We start from the raw sequence: 14,276 nt of genomic DNA on the forward strand, positions 1-14,276 counted from the left end.
TCTTCCAGTTCTCCCTGCTCTGCTGCCTTCCACAGGCATCCAGCATCACCTGCCTGAGGAGTAAGGGGCCACTTTTACTTGGACAACACTGTTGCTGCATCCCTGATCTCACACTGAGAGCATCAGGGTGTTGCACTCGTTACCTTGACAAAAAGCATTTTAGTTTCTAAAATGTTTTAAGGGAAGGTGCCTGCACATTGTGGTTTCGTTCTCATGGTGATAGCCTAAGCAAAGCCTAGGCAAACAGTTCGCAATGACAACCTAGTCATTTTAGTCCTTGTGCCTCATTCGCATGGCCCATAAACAAGGTGAAAATTTTCAGAAATTTGTTTTCCAGCATTGTCTGATAAATGTTTTTTGGATAAAGCTCCTGCTCCTGATTTCAAGCATATTTGTGCTTAATATTGATGCTGCAGAACGGCCAAGTGATTAAATACAGTCTCTTACACTCCATCACTGGTTGGGCAAGCCCCTCATTCTCCAGCCAGAACAAATGTGTCTTTTTCCCTCATTAGCTTAGCTGTCAAACTGAATCAGATCTTGGCAACAGGCTGGAAAGCCACCAAAGACAAAGCTGGCTCCTGTGCCACGTCCATCTCCAGAGACCTTAGCTCCTGCACTTGAATCATCTCCAAACTCTCCGGTGGCTCTTCTGCCCACCCAGCTTGCAAGGCCAGGCCCTGAGGTTGGACCAAGCCCCAGAACAAACCAGACGTTATCACCCAAACTGCACTGCCACATGCAAAATGTCAAATCCCAGAGTGTCAACAGGGAGCAGCACATCTGGTCTTTCCCCCAGCAGAGCACTGCACGTGCTCTGGACCCCGTGGCCTTCAAAGCCACCTCTGCTTTCTAACCCAAAGCCCTGCTTGTCCCTAAGGATGGGAGATCTTCCTGCTTTAGCAACAGAAGAAAGCATTAGAGCCTAGGAGTTATCTTACACCCTCAACAGCAAATCCCACTAAAACCAACCATCAGTGTTTAGCTCGGTGAGGAGCATTTTGATGCTCAGCCGCTTTCCCAACCCACAAGCGAGGAAACGGGAGGTGGGAGGCTCAGCTGCTGAGCTCGGCTGGGCGGCCGGCAGCTCCCAGGCAGGCCAGGGCAGGCGTCGCGCTTACCGGCACTGGGAAGCACAGCCGCAGCCAGGCGCTCGTTGACACAGCAAGTCGACTACAGTAATTCCAGCATCTCCACCTGCAGTCCCACCTGCTGACACACGGAGACGGGAATATTAAACACACGGGAAGGCCAGGGGAATTTCACACCTCTTTTCCCCGAGTTGAATTCCCCTGTTTCCGTTCCTGCTCCGTTGCTAAGCCCCCCTCTGCTCACCCCTTTACAACGTAACCAAAGAAAGACGGATGGGAAGGACGAGCTGCTCCCCGCTCCTCCGGAGGGACAGAGCTCTGGGCAAGGCGAGGGAAAGCGCGAGGGCACCCGTGCCCGGGAGGCAGCGAAACCCAGGCCTGCGGCAGCAGCCCCAGCGGGCAAAGCCCCAGCTCTGCCGCTTGCTCGGAGCGGTCAGGACACGGAGTGAGAAACTAAAAATAATAAAAAAAAAAAAAAAAAGCAGAAAGCAGTCGCTTTTGTGCAGGTCTGACACTGAAATTGTGCTGATTGCTTCCAACATCCAACAACCCCCTAAGCAAGGAGGAAGAACGGAGACCACGAAATCCCTCAGACCGATTCTGACAAGCTAAACCAGAAATCGATGCAACCAAACTGGGGAGTAATAAATAAATAAATAAATAAAGGGGTAAGATAAATAATATAAATAAATAATATATTAAACGACCCTCCCCACCCCGTAATGAAAACGTAGCTTGGAGAATGGGATCGACGCTCGTTAACCATTGTTAACTAGTATTTTTAGTCCTGACCGCTCTTAGGCTATGTATAGTTCCTTTTTTTAATGCATTTTCTATACATTAATAAAAGAATCCGAAGAGAGCGCCCGGTGTGCCTGGTCCCTGGCGCGGCGGGCAGGAGCCGGAGGATGGGAAAGAGCAGGGACTGGTGCCTGGGGAGGGGGGAGCTGCTGGGCGAGGGGTCACGCAGCTTGCCTGGAAGAAATACAAATAAAAAAACAGAAATAGAACAGAAACGGAGCGAATCCCAGCCCCGAGCTTGGGGACATCGGCAGCTGATTGCCGAGGGACCGGGATTTCAGCTGGAGGGTTTGCAGGGCTAAAACGTACTTTCAACAGAATACGCTCCTAGGGAAAAACATGGGTTTAGCAGGGTCTGCGGCAAGGGCAGGTGCAGGCGGCCGTGGGAAGTCGCCTTTCCGTGAGGGCGCAGGCTTCTTCTAGCCTCGACTTCAGGATCTGACACGCAGCCAAAATGAGAAAGCCCGAAAGAAGATCTTCAGCCAGACAGCTGCGGTATTTCTCTAAATTTAATTTTGGAGAGACAAACTAGGGGAAATTTGCCTTGCGGCGGCTTAGAAACGCCCCGCGCGCCGGCCCCCGGGAGCGAGCGCCGGCCGCGGCCCCGCGGCAGCGCCGTCCCCGCCGCCCCCCTTTTCCTCTTGCCGCCCCGCGCGCTTTGCATCGCGCGCCCCGCGACTCCCCCCGGCCCAGCTGCAGCCTCCCGGGGAGGAGGCGGCGAGACTCCCCCCCCGGGGTGAAACGGTGGCTGAGCGGGCGCCGAGGCCGCCCGGGGCCTCATCCCGAGCCGCGCTCCGGAGCCGGAAAACCTCTCTCTAAACGTAAACAGCGGCGGAGGCTGCTATTTTTACGCGGCCTGGGCACCGCTTTATTTTTAGCGTTTGAGCGGCCAAGTTTCTTTTTCCCCGGCAGGGCGGGAAGAGCGCGGGGGGGGGGCACCAGGGAGGAAGGCTGCCGCAGCAGCAGCGCTGCCCATCGCTCGCTTTCAGGTCGGCCTGGGTGTGCGAGCGGGAACGGCAGCCGCCGGCGGGAGAGGACGAAGCCCGGGGCTGCACCCGCTGCTAACGGGGTCGAGCCGGCAACGCTAAGCGGCCGGAGCTGATTTTTCCAGCCGGAGAGTTATCCCGGCCCCTCCTCGGGGCAGGTCTCTGCTGCGTGATCCCCCCCTTTTTTCTAGCCATCATGCTGCCCTGCTTCGGTCCCGGTTTGGCCTCCGCAGTGGCTTTGCTGCAAAGCTAACCCCACCCCGCCACCGCGGGAACCGGCTCCCTCCCAGGGCAGCAGAAATAAGTAAGAACTGTCTCCTCCCGGCTGGAAAAACAAACAGTCCCGAGGGACCCTCCGGCCTCGGGAAAACCAGGCCGCCGGCCGCGAGCCGCCGCCAAGGCTCGGAAACCCGGCAGGCTGCAGGCTCCGGGCTTTAAAACCGCCCCAAATGCCCCTCGGTTGGCACCAGCCGGTCACACGGGGGCCTGACGGGGCCAGGCAGCGCTCGCGGACCTGGAGGGGCGCGGGGAGGAAGGAGAAAAGGGATAAATAAACCGACGAAAAGCACTGTGCGGAGCCGGCGTGATTCATCGCCGCCTTCTGAGTCAGCCCTTCCTCTCGCCCCTGGAGGTTGTTAAGGAGCAGCGTGGGGCTGGCGCTGCTGCTGCTGCTGCCGGGCCTCCTGCGCCCAAGCGCGGGGGAGCTAAGGCAAAAATAAATAAATAAAATAAAAAAAGGGGGGGGGAGGAAGGGGGGGGGAAAGAAAAGGAAAAGAAGGAAAAAAAAAATAAAAGGGAAAGGCGGCGGCGCGGTGGTGCCCGGCCCGAGCGCGCCGCGCTGCCCGAACGGAGCCGCGTCCCGGCGCCCGCGCGGGGGCTGCGGCCGCCGCGGAGCGGGGCGGAGCGGGGCGGAGCGGGGCGGGGGGCCCGGCCCGGCCCGGCCCGGCCCAGGCGGTGCCGGCGCCGGGGGCGGCGCGGAGCGGGGGCAGCGCCGCCGCCGCCCCGTCTCTGCGGACTCTCGGCGCGGAGCGGCGGCCGCGGCGCCGGCTGCAGGTAGGTCCGCTCGGGGCCCGGCCCGGCCCGGCCCGGCCCGGCGCCGTCGGGAGCCGCAGCGAAGCCGAGCGGGGCGGCGGCCCCGGGGCTTGGTGCTGTGCGAAGTTGCTTTTGGGGCGCCGGCCGCGTCGGAGCGAGCTCCGGGCGGCGGCTGCGGAGCGAAACGCTCGCGAAATAGTTTCGCTTTAACCCTGCTACGCGGCGGCGGCACCAGGAGCTTCACCAGGTTCAGGCGATGGAAGCGGCCAAGAGCAGCTTCTGCCTGAGCGGCTCGAGGGCAGCGGGAAGCGGCAGCAGCAGCTTTAGTTCAGCTTTTGGTTTGTGCCTGGGGAGGTTTTTTCTTTTTAAACACTCGAGAAAGATTTCCCGAGCCTGCTGCGGGGTTGCTGGAAGAACGGTAGCGAAGCTGTCAGCGCAAGGGCAACGCGGGGGAGCCGCTGGCGCTCGGCTAGCGCCAGGTTTCGTCCCGGCAGGTGCACGCGGGAGCAGGGGCGTCGGGCAGGCGCGCGCACGCTTCACCCCTCGCGGGCCGTCCGACCGGGGCACCCCGCCAAATCGGGCCCCGAAACGCCTCCACCGGGGCGCCGCGCGCGCCTCTCGGCTTTGCCCCCTCCTCGAGCCCTGCCGCGGGCAGCACCGGCGGCGGCGCGCCGGATGCGGGCAAGCGAGCGCTGCCGAGGCGACCCTCGCGGTTTTGCCTCGCCGCCGCTTCAGCGCGGCGGGCTGGAGGCCCCGAGCTTGGCCCGCAGCAGGCAGCTCCGGCGGGTCAGACCTGGGACAGGCCGGCTCGCGCCCCTCGGGCCGGCGGGGATTAACCGCCGGCGGGTTCGCAGTTCCCTGGCAAACCCTCTGCGTGGCGGCGCCGGCCACTGCGCACGGGGAAGCGGCGACGGCCTTCTCAGCCCTTGTCCAAAGCGCTCCGGGGTCTTTTTCCCTGCAAACAATTAATAACCAGTTGAAAAGGAAGTTGCAGCCCTCCTTCCCTGCCCGGAGCTTTGGAGGCAATAACTATAAAGCATCTCAGTGCAGGAATAAAATTATACATCCTGTTTTGTCTCAAATTAAGGGGTTTGGTTGGGTTGTTTTTCTTTTTTGGAGTGAAGTGCATCGTAGGAGTCCGGTGTTCCTGCCTGAGCAGGATAATGAGCTGTCAGGATATTTATGGATAAATGGCAAACTCGCTTCACCCAGACGGGCCAGGCCAAGGAAAAGCTTTGCTGTTTATTTGTGTTGCAGTTTAACTGTTGCTGTACATAGACCAAAAAGAAAAAAAAAAAAAAGAAGAAAGCAAGCCTTGGAGAGGATAAAAGTTGGGACACTGCGTTTTAAATAAGCGACATCCCACTTTTCCTGGGAGCGGAGCGCCCGCCGGCGCTGCCCTCATCCCCCGCGGGATGCCCAGGCTGAGGCGGGCCCGGCGCCGGCGCCGCGAGATCCCGGAAGAGCTTTCAGCGGCGTTAGCTCCCTCCGGAGGGGCCGGGACCGGGGCTGCCCGGAGGCCGCGGGGTGGCCCCGGCTGCGCCCGTGCGGAGCCTCGGGGCACCGCCGCTGCGTCGCCCGCCGCTGCGTCGCCGGCCCCCGGCGCTCTCCGGCGCTGCGGCCCCGGCCGAGCCTGGGAAAGCAGCAGCAGCTGTCGGCAGCGGTTGTGCAAGCAGCTGGAGGGCCGGGAAGGAAGGGGCCTGTTAACCCCACGCTGCTGGGAAAGCCCAGGCTGGCTTCACCTTGCAGCCGGCTCCTCTGCCCCGAGGCATTTAACCCTTTGCTGCTGCCTTGCTACAGCCTGCACAGCCGCCCACCGTCCGTCCGTCCGGAAGGCGTAGCAATGAAAATACTCGGTCCCAAAGCCTTCCTTCAGCCGAGATTAAAGGCGCCACCCCTAGCGCTGCGGTTCATTTGCTGCCTCTCGGCTGGGGGTTTCCCAGAAGGTCTCGCAGTGAAATTTGTAGATCTGTTTTCATCACCTTTCCCACACCTGCATTCAAAGGAAAAACTGCCAGTCAAACGTGGCTAGCGCAGAGCTGCGCTCCCCTGTAGACAGGAACATAGATCAGAAGCATCCAGTCTGGTTTTCATGGGGCAGGGAGGGGAAAAATAGCACCCCAGACCGAGCTGAGCACCTACCGCCAGCACCCAGAGGTAGCCGGTGAGCTGAGCCTGCACAACTCTGCATCCAAGGACGGCGCTTCCGCGGCGGGTTTTGCGTTGGGGCAGCCTTTGGGAGCCCCGCGCGGACCATGCTGGGGTGCCACCGGCTGCCCCCTCCTGCGAGAGCCCCGCTACCTCCCCGGGGCCGGGCACAGCAGCACCAGCGCACGCCCCAGGGCTGGGCTCCGGGTTCGCTCCCTAGAAGGGGCGGACGTCGGTTCCGCCGCTCGTTCGGAGGCAGCGCGGCAAGACCGAGGAAGGTCCCGCAAGCCGGCCGAGCGGCGGCCTCCTCTCCTTGCCCTGGGGCAGGGGCCCAGCTCCCAGGCCGCGCTGCCTCCCCTAGCCTAACCCAGGCCAAAGCCGGGTCCCAGCGCGGGCGCCGGGAGCTGCCAGGCAGACCCAGCCCGTGGCGGTTCCAGCGAGCAGGTGGAGCCCGACGCCTGCCGCGCCGCGGCTCTGCCGGGAGAGCGTCTGCGGTGCCGGGGTCGGGCCGTCTGCAGCCCCTCCGGGGACGGCTTTGGCGTTCACGCTGCACGCTTCAGGCTTTTGCTGTGCAAGGGTTGACCTTCCCTGCACTGTGCCTCAGTTACCCTTTCCGTAGAAACAGGGATTTCAGGATTCCCTGGAGGAACCCCGAGGCTTGAGGCAGCCTGGCTGGCAAAGCGCGGAGACCCTGATGCAAGCCGCTGGGCAAAGCACAGCGCTACAAAGTGCCATTGCTCCTGCGGCCTCTCCCGCTCGCTGCACAACTTGGTGACCTCCCACCCACATGCTCATGGGCACGAAGCCCTGCGCCCTACTCAGAGCCCCCCGGGCCCTGCCCGGCCCCAGGCCGGGGCCCGAACGAGCCGCGAGCGAGGGAGCGCCGCCCCCTCAAAGGCACCGGAGTCCCCCCCGCACGGGGGCTTCCCCCAGAAACCTGCTGCGCAGCAGCAACTCCCCCTCCCCGAGGGAGAGGAAAACCTTATGTCACGCCGCAGAAATGCTCCTCGGCCCTACCCATCCCTTGGAGCCGTTCCCAGGTGAGTCACGGAGGCCGCTCCGTCGCCGCCGCTGCTTCTCCCCTTTGCGGTTAGCCCGGGCTGCGCGGGGCGGCGGGCAGCGGGGACCGCGGCCTGGTGGGGACCCAGCCCCAAAGCAGCGGCTGGGGAAGCAGGCGCGAGGGCCGCGAGCGTGGCTCGGCCCCAGGCGGCACGCGCGGCCGGATCCCTCCGGGGCAGGGGACCTCTCACCCTGCTGAGGCTTTGGCCGGGCTGGCAGCTCCACGGAGAAAAACACCGAGGGCACAGCCCCCTGATCCATGTGATTTCCTGTCTCTGCAGGCACCGTCCAAAGACGCTTCTGGAGCTCGTTAGCTGTTTACAGGAGCTGAACATATCCCGGGAGGCCTTAAAGCAGGAGGAGCGTGCCAGACGCAGGGAGCAGTGCCGGCAGCCTGCCAGGGAGCCGACATGGAGCAGAAGATCAGCTCTTTCTTTAATTCCATCCTGGATCTCATCCGTACCAAGCACGAGGAAGGCGTCTTCAACACCGTGTGCCTTGCTGTGCTGATGGGCCTGCCCTTCGTTGCCCTCATCGTGTTCATTTTCATCTGCTGCCACTGCTGCTTCTGCGGCCGGAGAGGAGCATGCAGCAAGAAGAGCGGCGCCAGCAGCACTCAGCAGCTCCATGCCGAGAAGACCAAAAAGAAAAAGAAGAAGAAGGATGAAGAGGACCTGTGGATCTCAGCTCAGCCCAAGCTGCTCCTGCTGGACAAGAGGCCGTCGTTGCCGATATAGCAGACAGGAGGGTGACCAGGCCCTCCCACACAGACCCTGCCAGTCCTTTCAGCTGTGCGCTCTGAGGGGCAAGGAGATGCCACAGCTGTTGCCCCCTTTACAGTGACTTTCAAAAGAGGATGAACTCAAAAGCCAACCAGTGTTGAAGGCACTTGCTGAAGGCAAGGCAGTTGGGCACATGTTTATGCAAGCCCCTTTTCCCCCACCCCAACAGCATGCCTACGGGCAGAAACTTATGCAAAGGGACACGCATGCACGCAGACACGTGTGCTGCTGAGCACGCGAGTGACCTGCCGCCAGCCCATATGTACCCTCACCTAGAGATGTGCCTTCGCCACGAGCACAACGCACTTGTATTGAGCCGGCACTCAGCAAACTCAGTGTGAGCCTCTTTGCACTCGTGTGTGTAAGCGTGTCTGCTGTAGCACAGGCAAGTGTGCACAGGACCACGTGCACTTAATGACTAAGCTGTCCTTGCACACCCTCGCACAGACATGGACACCCGCATGCAAAGCGGGCACACGCACTCCTCATTCGTGTGCCCTGCCACAGAGATAGCACAACTTGACCTTCTAAGCTCCATCCAAATCCAGACCATCTTGGAGACGCAAAGAAAGCCGTGTGCAAAATGATGTCGCAGCTCAAAATTGTACTGTTTCCCCACCGCCCCAACCCAAAGGCAACAAGCTTCTGAAGACAGAGACACTCCAACATCTATCCCAACCTTAGAAACCTCAAGATACCGTTTAAGGCAGCAAAGCAGAAGGACGTGCTGCCACCCAGATGAGTCAGAAAGGCTGCAAGACCAGCCCCTTTGCACCAGCACTGAAAATCTCCTTGAAAGACTGTTTTAAACAGATTTGCCTTTAAACAGCCCACCATGCTGCAGCAGATGCTGCATCGCCTCTATGCTACTGCAAGAGCAGGAACGCAAGCTGAGGCAGCATAAATGCTCAGCTGTGGGCATTGGAGTTATTTATTGAATGACTACTAAAGAGGGGTAGGACCAAAGGCCCCTGCGACACAGGAACTGATCCAAAGCAGACGCGCTTTCCTGGCGCACGCAGCCGCACACGCGGCCATGCCCTCTCCTTGCAGCCCGTGCGCCACGTCAGATGCGCATGCAGACTCGAGCACGTGCCACTGCCAGCCGATGCCACGCGGGCAGCTCTTCCGCAGAGCACTTCTGTGCTCCGTCAGGACGGCCGGCTCTGGGATTTGGGATGTGCTGCAGGAGCAGGTTCATACCCACAGTCATCCTTCACCCATGTGCACATCACGTCCCTCCTGCTCAGCTGGACCCTGCACCCAGTTCCATCTCCATCCTCATCTTCCTCCGAGGTGTGACAGCCCAGCCCAGCAGCTGGCCACACCATCTGCAGCTCTCACCACTGCTGCCTTTGACTCCCTCAACACCTACGTGCCTAGCCCACCACCCGCAGAGCCAGGGGTCTCCTTTGCTCCCCACCACCAAGCTCAGCCCCTGCCAGCAGGAGCAGAAGCTGTGTCACATCTGGTTTTTGCACTGCATCTGTACACTAGATGTTTTCCTCCCACTTACTTCCCCTTTCTAAGCTGCTGAAGCAGAGGGAAGATGCCAGCCAGATATCTGGGGGACAAGAAGCCGAACCCACGAGGACAAGCCTGGAGGGAGCCTGCCAGACACAACTGCTTCCAGCCCTGGAGAGGGCAACGCTGCCTCCGCGAGCTGCCTTCCTCTGGGTCCCGGGGCGTACGCCAGCGCGGGCGGCGGTGAGGGAAAGCCATCTCTTCGGAGCAGTCACTCCTGCCAGATGGTCCCAGGGCAGCCCATTTTGTCCAACTCTGACAGGGTGGTGATGTCAACATCATATCACAGGGTTTGGCCTTCACTTGGCTGCCTTGGTAGCAGCCTGGAGGCCAGACTCCACATCACACAGGCCTTCGAATTGAGCCCATATGTGCCTTATTTTCCAGACTACTTTGTTACCATTGAAAAAAGTGACTCCCTTCTCCTCCAAAACAGGAAGCGGCATGTAACACCGAAAACATTAGGAATTGCCACACCTAGCCGTAGTGGGAAACGGCCCTGGTCTCCATCCCAAACCCTCAGTCCCATCGGGGTCTTGGAGAACCGGCGCTGCGCTCAGATTATTCCCTCCCCCTTCGTCCCCGCGTCCAGGAGCCTTTCCCCAGCCCTCCTGCCCCCGCAGCTCCCCAGGTGGGCGAAGCAGCCGCCCCTCCTCCCCCAGGCAGGGGGCTGCCCACGCAGGTGCTTCTGCTGCGATCCACAGGCAGCAAAAGCCCCAGAGAAAGGGTGTTGCTATCTGAGGAAATGGAAAACGCAGAGCTAAGGAAAACGAGACAGGAGGCCTGATGCTTACCAGGAGAGCACAGCGTACCTGGTGTGCAGCCGTGGTGCTCTGCACAGCTCCCTGCAAAGGGGCCTCCTCCAAAAGCCTTAGTACAGTTTCAGGTGAGGGCAACCAGTTCCTACAAGGACCAGAGAAAGGTCAGGGAAACATCCGTGTCCCCCTCACAAACAACGCCGCCGATTACAGGCATCACAGTGTTCAAATGCAAGTCAGAATTTCAAGAGACAGATTCACCTCTGCAGCAAGCTGAACTGGGCAGGAAGGGAACAAGGAAGGAAACAACTTAACCCATATCTACCCCACATCTACCCGACCTGCACTGTGGCTGAGGCCCAACATAGCCCCTACATCTCAGAAAGCAGAGAGCCAACTTTCTTGAGGGCTGTTTTTTAAAAAAATAAAATAATTTAAAAAATAAATAAATCATGGACTGAATCAGCCAAGATAAAGGACCAACGACAGCCTGAGGTGCCCCAGAGCCCACCATCATCTGTGGGCTGGGTTGCAGGAACCTTGCAGCACCCACACTAACAAGAAAGCAAGACAAGCATGGTACAGAAAGTGCTGCATGGGTCCCAGCTCCTCAGGCACCTCTGCACTGCCTCCCCACAGCTGCGTTTCAGTATCAGCCTTTTACTTTCCTAAACAGTTCATGCAACAGGGGAAATTAAAAAAAAAAAAAAAAAAAAAAAGAAAGAAAAAAGAAAGAAAGCCTTTTATCTTTTTGTAAAAAATATATATATATATATATACAGAAAAAGATCCATGTTTGTTAGTTCTCATTCACGTGTTTACTTTCCTGGAGAAGTCTTTCTTGTATCTGTGTTTTGGCCCTAGATGAGACACTGAGAGCTCAGTGGGCAGAAATGTGGTGCAGTCACTGCCTGCAGCCAGCTACACAGCTCAAAGACATTTTCTTAAAGAAGCAGTTTAGTTTAATCAAGTTTATTGGCCTTGACTTATTAATGAGCACAGTCGAGCTCCTCTCCCCCAGGGAAACAAGTAGCAGAAAGAAGAAAAGCAGCATTTCTGCTCCGTAAGAGGCAGGCAGCACGGAGGGTTTTTTCCTTGCTGAGGGTCAGCAGCACAGGCTGGTTAACCCCCGTTGGTTCTGATCACAGAAGTGTTCCTTGGCCGCCTCCAGCCCCTCTCTGCTGTTTGCATGAGGCCAGGTGCACACCTCTGCTGGGCAGAGCCTTTCCAAAGCGTGCAACGCCTCAGGTGGGTGTCTGCACCACTGAGCCTCCACAAAGACACAAAGCTGCTTCTCACCTGGATGCCACCACAGCAGCAGCTGCTAAGCACCTTTCCATACCACCTCGCCCACAGAGCTGAAGCCCTGGAGAAGACTGAGAGCAGGAGCTGCACAAGGCTGCAGCAACAAGTGGCTAAAATAGCTGCAAGGCAGCTTACGGGAGGGAAGAAGGGTGAGAGCGTGCACTTTGCGCCTCTTGGGATGGCAGCCTCACACACCCTTCTTGGCGCCAAGTACTCTTGCTTTTTCCTTAACTAAGGAGGGAGACGCACTGTTTTAAACCATGGTTGGAAAAGAGGCCTTACGCTCTCTCTTTTCCATCCACAGTCAGACTACAGAAAGCCCAGCAGCAGGTCCTACCTCTGCCTGTGGGGGTTTCAACCCAAAAGTCTTCCCCTTTCTTCAGGCCCAGCAGTGTAGAGAGGATGCAGGTGGAGGGAAGGGAGGGCAGGAAGGGCTTGTGCTCCCTGCCATAGCAGATCAGTTCTGCCCACAGCAGAAGGGATGAGGTTAGCTGTCATTCCTTTTCTTCCTCTGCCTGGCCCTTTCCACCCCACAACCCTAAAGCTGAGAAGCATCAGGGAATGAGCTGGCCAAGGAGGGAAGGGGAGGAAGGACTGAGGGCAGGGGCTAGCTGGAGAAAGGAAGAAAGTTCATGAGCCTTAGGCTGAAGTAGATTGGAGTTGAGGCCAAGGTCACAGCAGGCCAGGGAGCAAGGGAGTGCATGAAGAAGTCCTTTGTCCCCACAGGCCCCTGAAGCCCCGCCAGGAGGTGAGAGTTGGATCTTACTTACCAACCATTGCTGACTCTTCCTCCATTTCTTTGGTCAAAGCCTGGTGCAGGGGCCAGAAGCAACAATGCCACTTTCCAAGCGGGTCCCCAATGCTCTGAGACACCTCAGTTTTGTCTTCTCTCCTCAGCCCAGCAAACCTTGAGTTATTCCACTCAGGGCGTAAAAGCTTTGGGAATAGGCATGCCTATCCAGGAGGAGGGAGGGAAAAGTGCTGGGACGGTGGGGTGATGGCTATAGCACCCACAACCCCCTCTCCCCCCGAGAGTCTAGCTCACTGGGTACCCAATGAAAGCAGTAGCCACGCTGAGTCCCAGACGTAACACAGCAGATAGGTAACAGTTTGTGGGACCCAGCAACAAAACAGCATCAAGGCAGTGATGCCAAGGCAGAGGATCCTTCTCTGCCTCAGGGCAGAAGGCAAACTTCACTGCCGACAAAATTTAAGTATCTGCAGGACAAGACAGAAGCTTTGAGAACCCCCATTTTGGCCCTAAGGCACCCACACACACACAGCAGTTTTGTATCTGCATCCCCATTACAGGGGTGGGTGCAGCAAGAAAACGAGAGCAGCAAGAGGATGTGAAATTCTTGTGGGACTACCCCAACCAGCCCCAGCCTATAAACCAGAACAGCTCGTTCCTGAAGGCAGAGCAAAACAGCTGTGTTACACGGGAAGTCCTAGCTTCTAGAACTAGGCTACAGACCCTGGTTAACTCCAAAAAGACCTTTCCATCGAGGTCAGCTAGATAAGACAGTTTATCCTAAACTGCAGTGAATAGATGATGCCATCCTGTGGCTGTTTGGGAATACTGACTTCCCACACAGATTTTTCAGGAGCTGACTCTGTCCTTCCTAGTGAAGGAGAGGGGCTGATAATTAGGAGGTACAAATAAACCCTCCTCTGAAATTGCAAGTAAAACATCAAAACATATCACTTACATCCATTTCAGAGCTCTCCTATTTAGGAGAAAGGCACCTGAATTACAAAGCCCAACGCTGCTATTAAGAGAGTATTTCATAGCCCCTAGTAAGGTTCAGTTTTCGAAGGGGATTACACACTGCCTCTGAGATTTGCCCAGGAAAGAGTTGCTGGGAACAACCAAGCCTGCTGCTTTAGAGAGGATATGCTGAGTGGCTGTGTGTGAAGCTAGTGCTCTGGTCCCCTCAGTCACCTTCCTAATATCTATACTGTGCCCTTTAACTGGATGAAGTAGTGAAAGCTGTCTTCAGTGGCAAACCACCAGGCAGCAGGAAAAAATAAAATAAAAATAAAAAAAGACGACATCACCACAGCAAAGAATCCTCAGCATTTTCCTATGTCCTTCTCCCATGCTCTTAGCAGAGAGCTTGCAAAACACTTCAAGAGCAAATTTTCCTCCTCTCTCCATTACTCCTCTCCTTCCCCATACCTGGGCTTAGGTATCCCAACACAGCTAAATCTCTGCCTGCCTATATACACAAATGGCAAAGCACTGAAAGCACTATGAAGAATTTAATACCCAGCTTCGAGAGACAACTCACTTGCTAGCTCTCCTCAGCCAAGTCCTAGCAGCCACAGAGCAGTTCATTGCTTTGGAGTACTAAGAGGATGCCACAGAGTCCCCATCTCCATTTTGAAGCAGATTTTAGAGATCAAATTCCCGTGGTCCCAGCTTTTCCACATTGCTCTGGCAATGTTAAAGGGCCTGGGTATTGCCTCTTCCCTGTAAAAGGAGGCTTAGTTTTAAACAAGCATTCTATCATTTCTTAGACCCACCCAAAACAAGGAAGACAGAAATATTTCTAAGACTTCCTTTATTTCTAATTTTACTGCCTCCCCAAAGTGTGGGAAGGATTCTGTAAAATACATTATTCAGTTTAGCATGGGGACTAGAAAAAGCCATTAAGATATAGGATAATCACGTTCCAATCTGCTCAGATAAGGAAGCCTCTCAGCAAGCATTATTTGGTGAGCTCGTACTACCTCCCTGGCTGTGGCTCATGGTCCAAAAGTTAAAAATTCTCATGTAAAGGAAGTAAA

The 14,276-nt window shown here is 57.2% G+C and overlaps 1 protein-coding gene across 2 annotated transcripts; it reads left to right on the forward strand.

Moving 5' to 3' along the window:
- The first annotated feature begins 2,347 nt into the window (after positions 1 to 2,347).
- On the forward strand, positions 2,348 to 10,886 carry KIAA0040 (KIAA0040 ortholog). 2 transcript variants are annotated; one of them, XM_062581119.1, is made up of 2 exons: positions 2,348 to 2,387; positions 7,399 to 10,886. In XM_062581119.1, the coding sequence occupies exon 2, from the start codon at positions 7,528 to 7,530 to the stop codon at positions 7,852 to 7,854; it is 327 nt and encodes a 108-aa protein (XP_062437103.1). In that variant the 5' UTR covers positions 2,348 to 2,387; positions 7,399 to 7,527; the 3' UTR covers positions 7,855 to 10,886. The 2 variants fall into 2 exon arrangements, with proteins under 2 accessions (XP_062437103.1, XP_062437102.1); XM_062581118.1 differs by lacking the exon at positions 2,348 to 2,387 and adding an exon at positions 3,863 to 3,931.
- Positions 10,887 to 14,276: the final 3,390 nt, after the last annotated feature.

Source organism: Rhea pennata, chromosome 8 (genome assembly GCF_028389875.1).
Source record: "Rhea pennata isolate bPtePen1 chromosome 8, bPtePen1.pri, whole genome shotgun sequence".
Taxonomy (NCBI): domain Eukaryota; kingdom Metazoa; phylum Chordata; class Aves; order Rheiformes; family Rheidae; genus Rhea; species Rhea pennata.

Excerpts from the sequence above, each read along its gene's own strand:
- KIAA0040 (XM_062581119.1), top strand. The coding sequence starts at position 7,528 with ATGGAGCAGAAGATCAGCTCTTTCTTTAATTCCATCCTGGATCTCATC.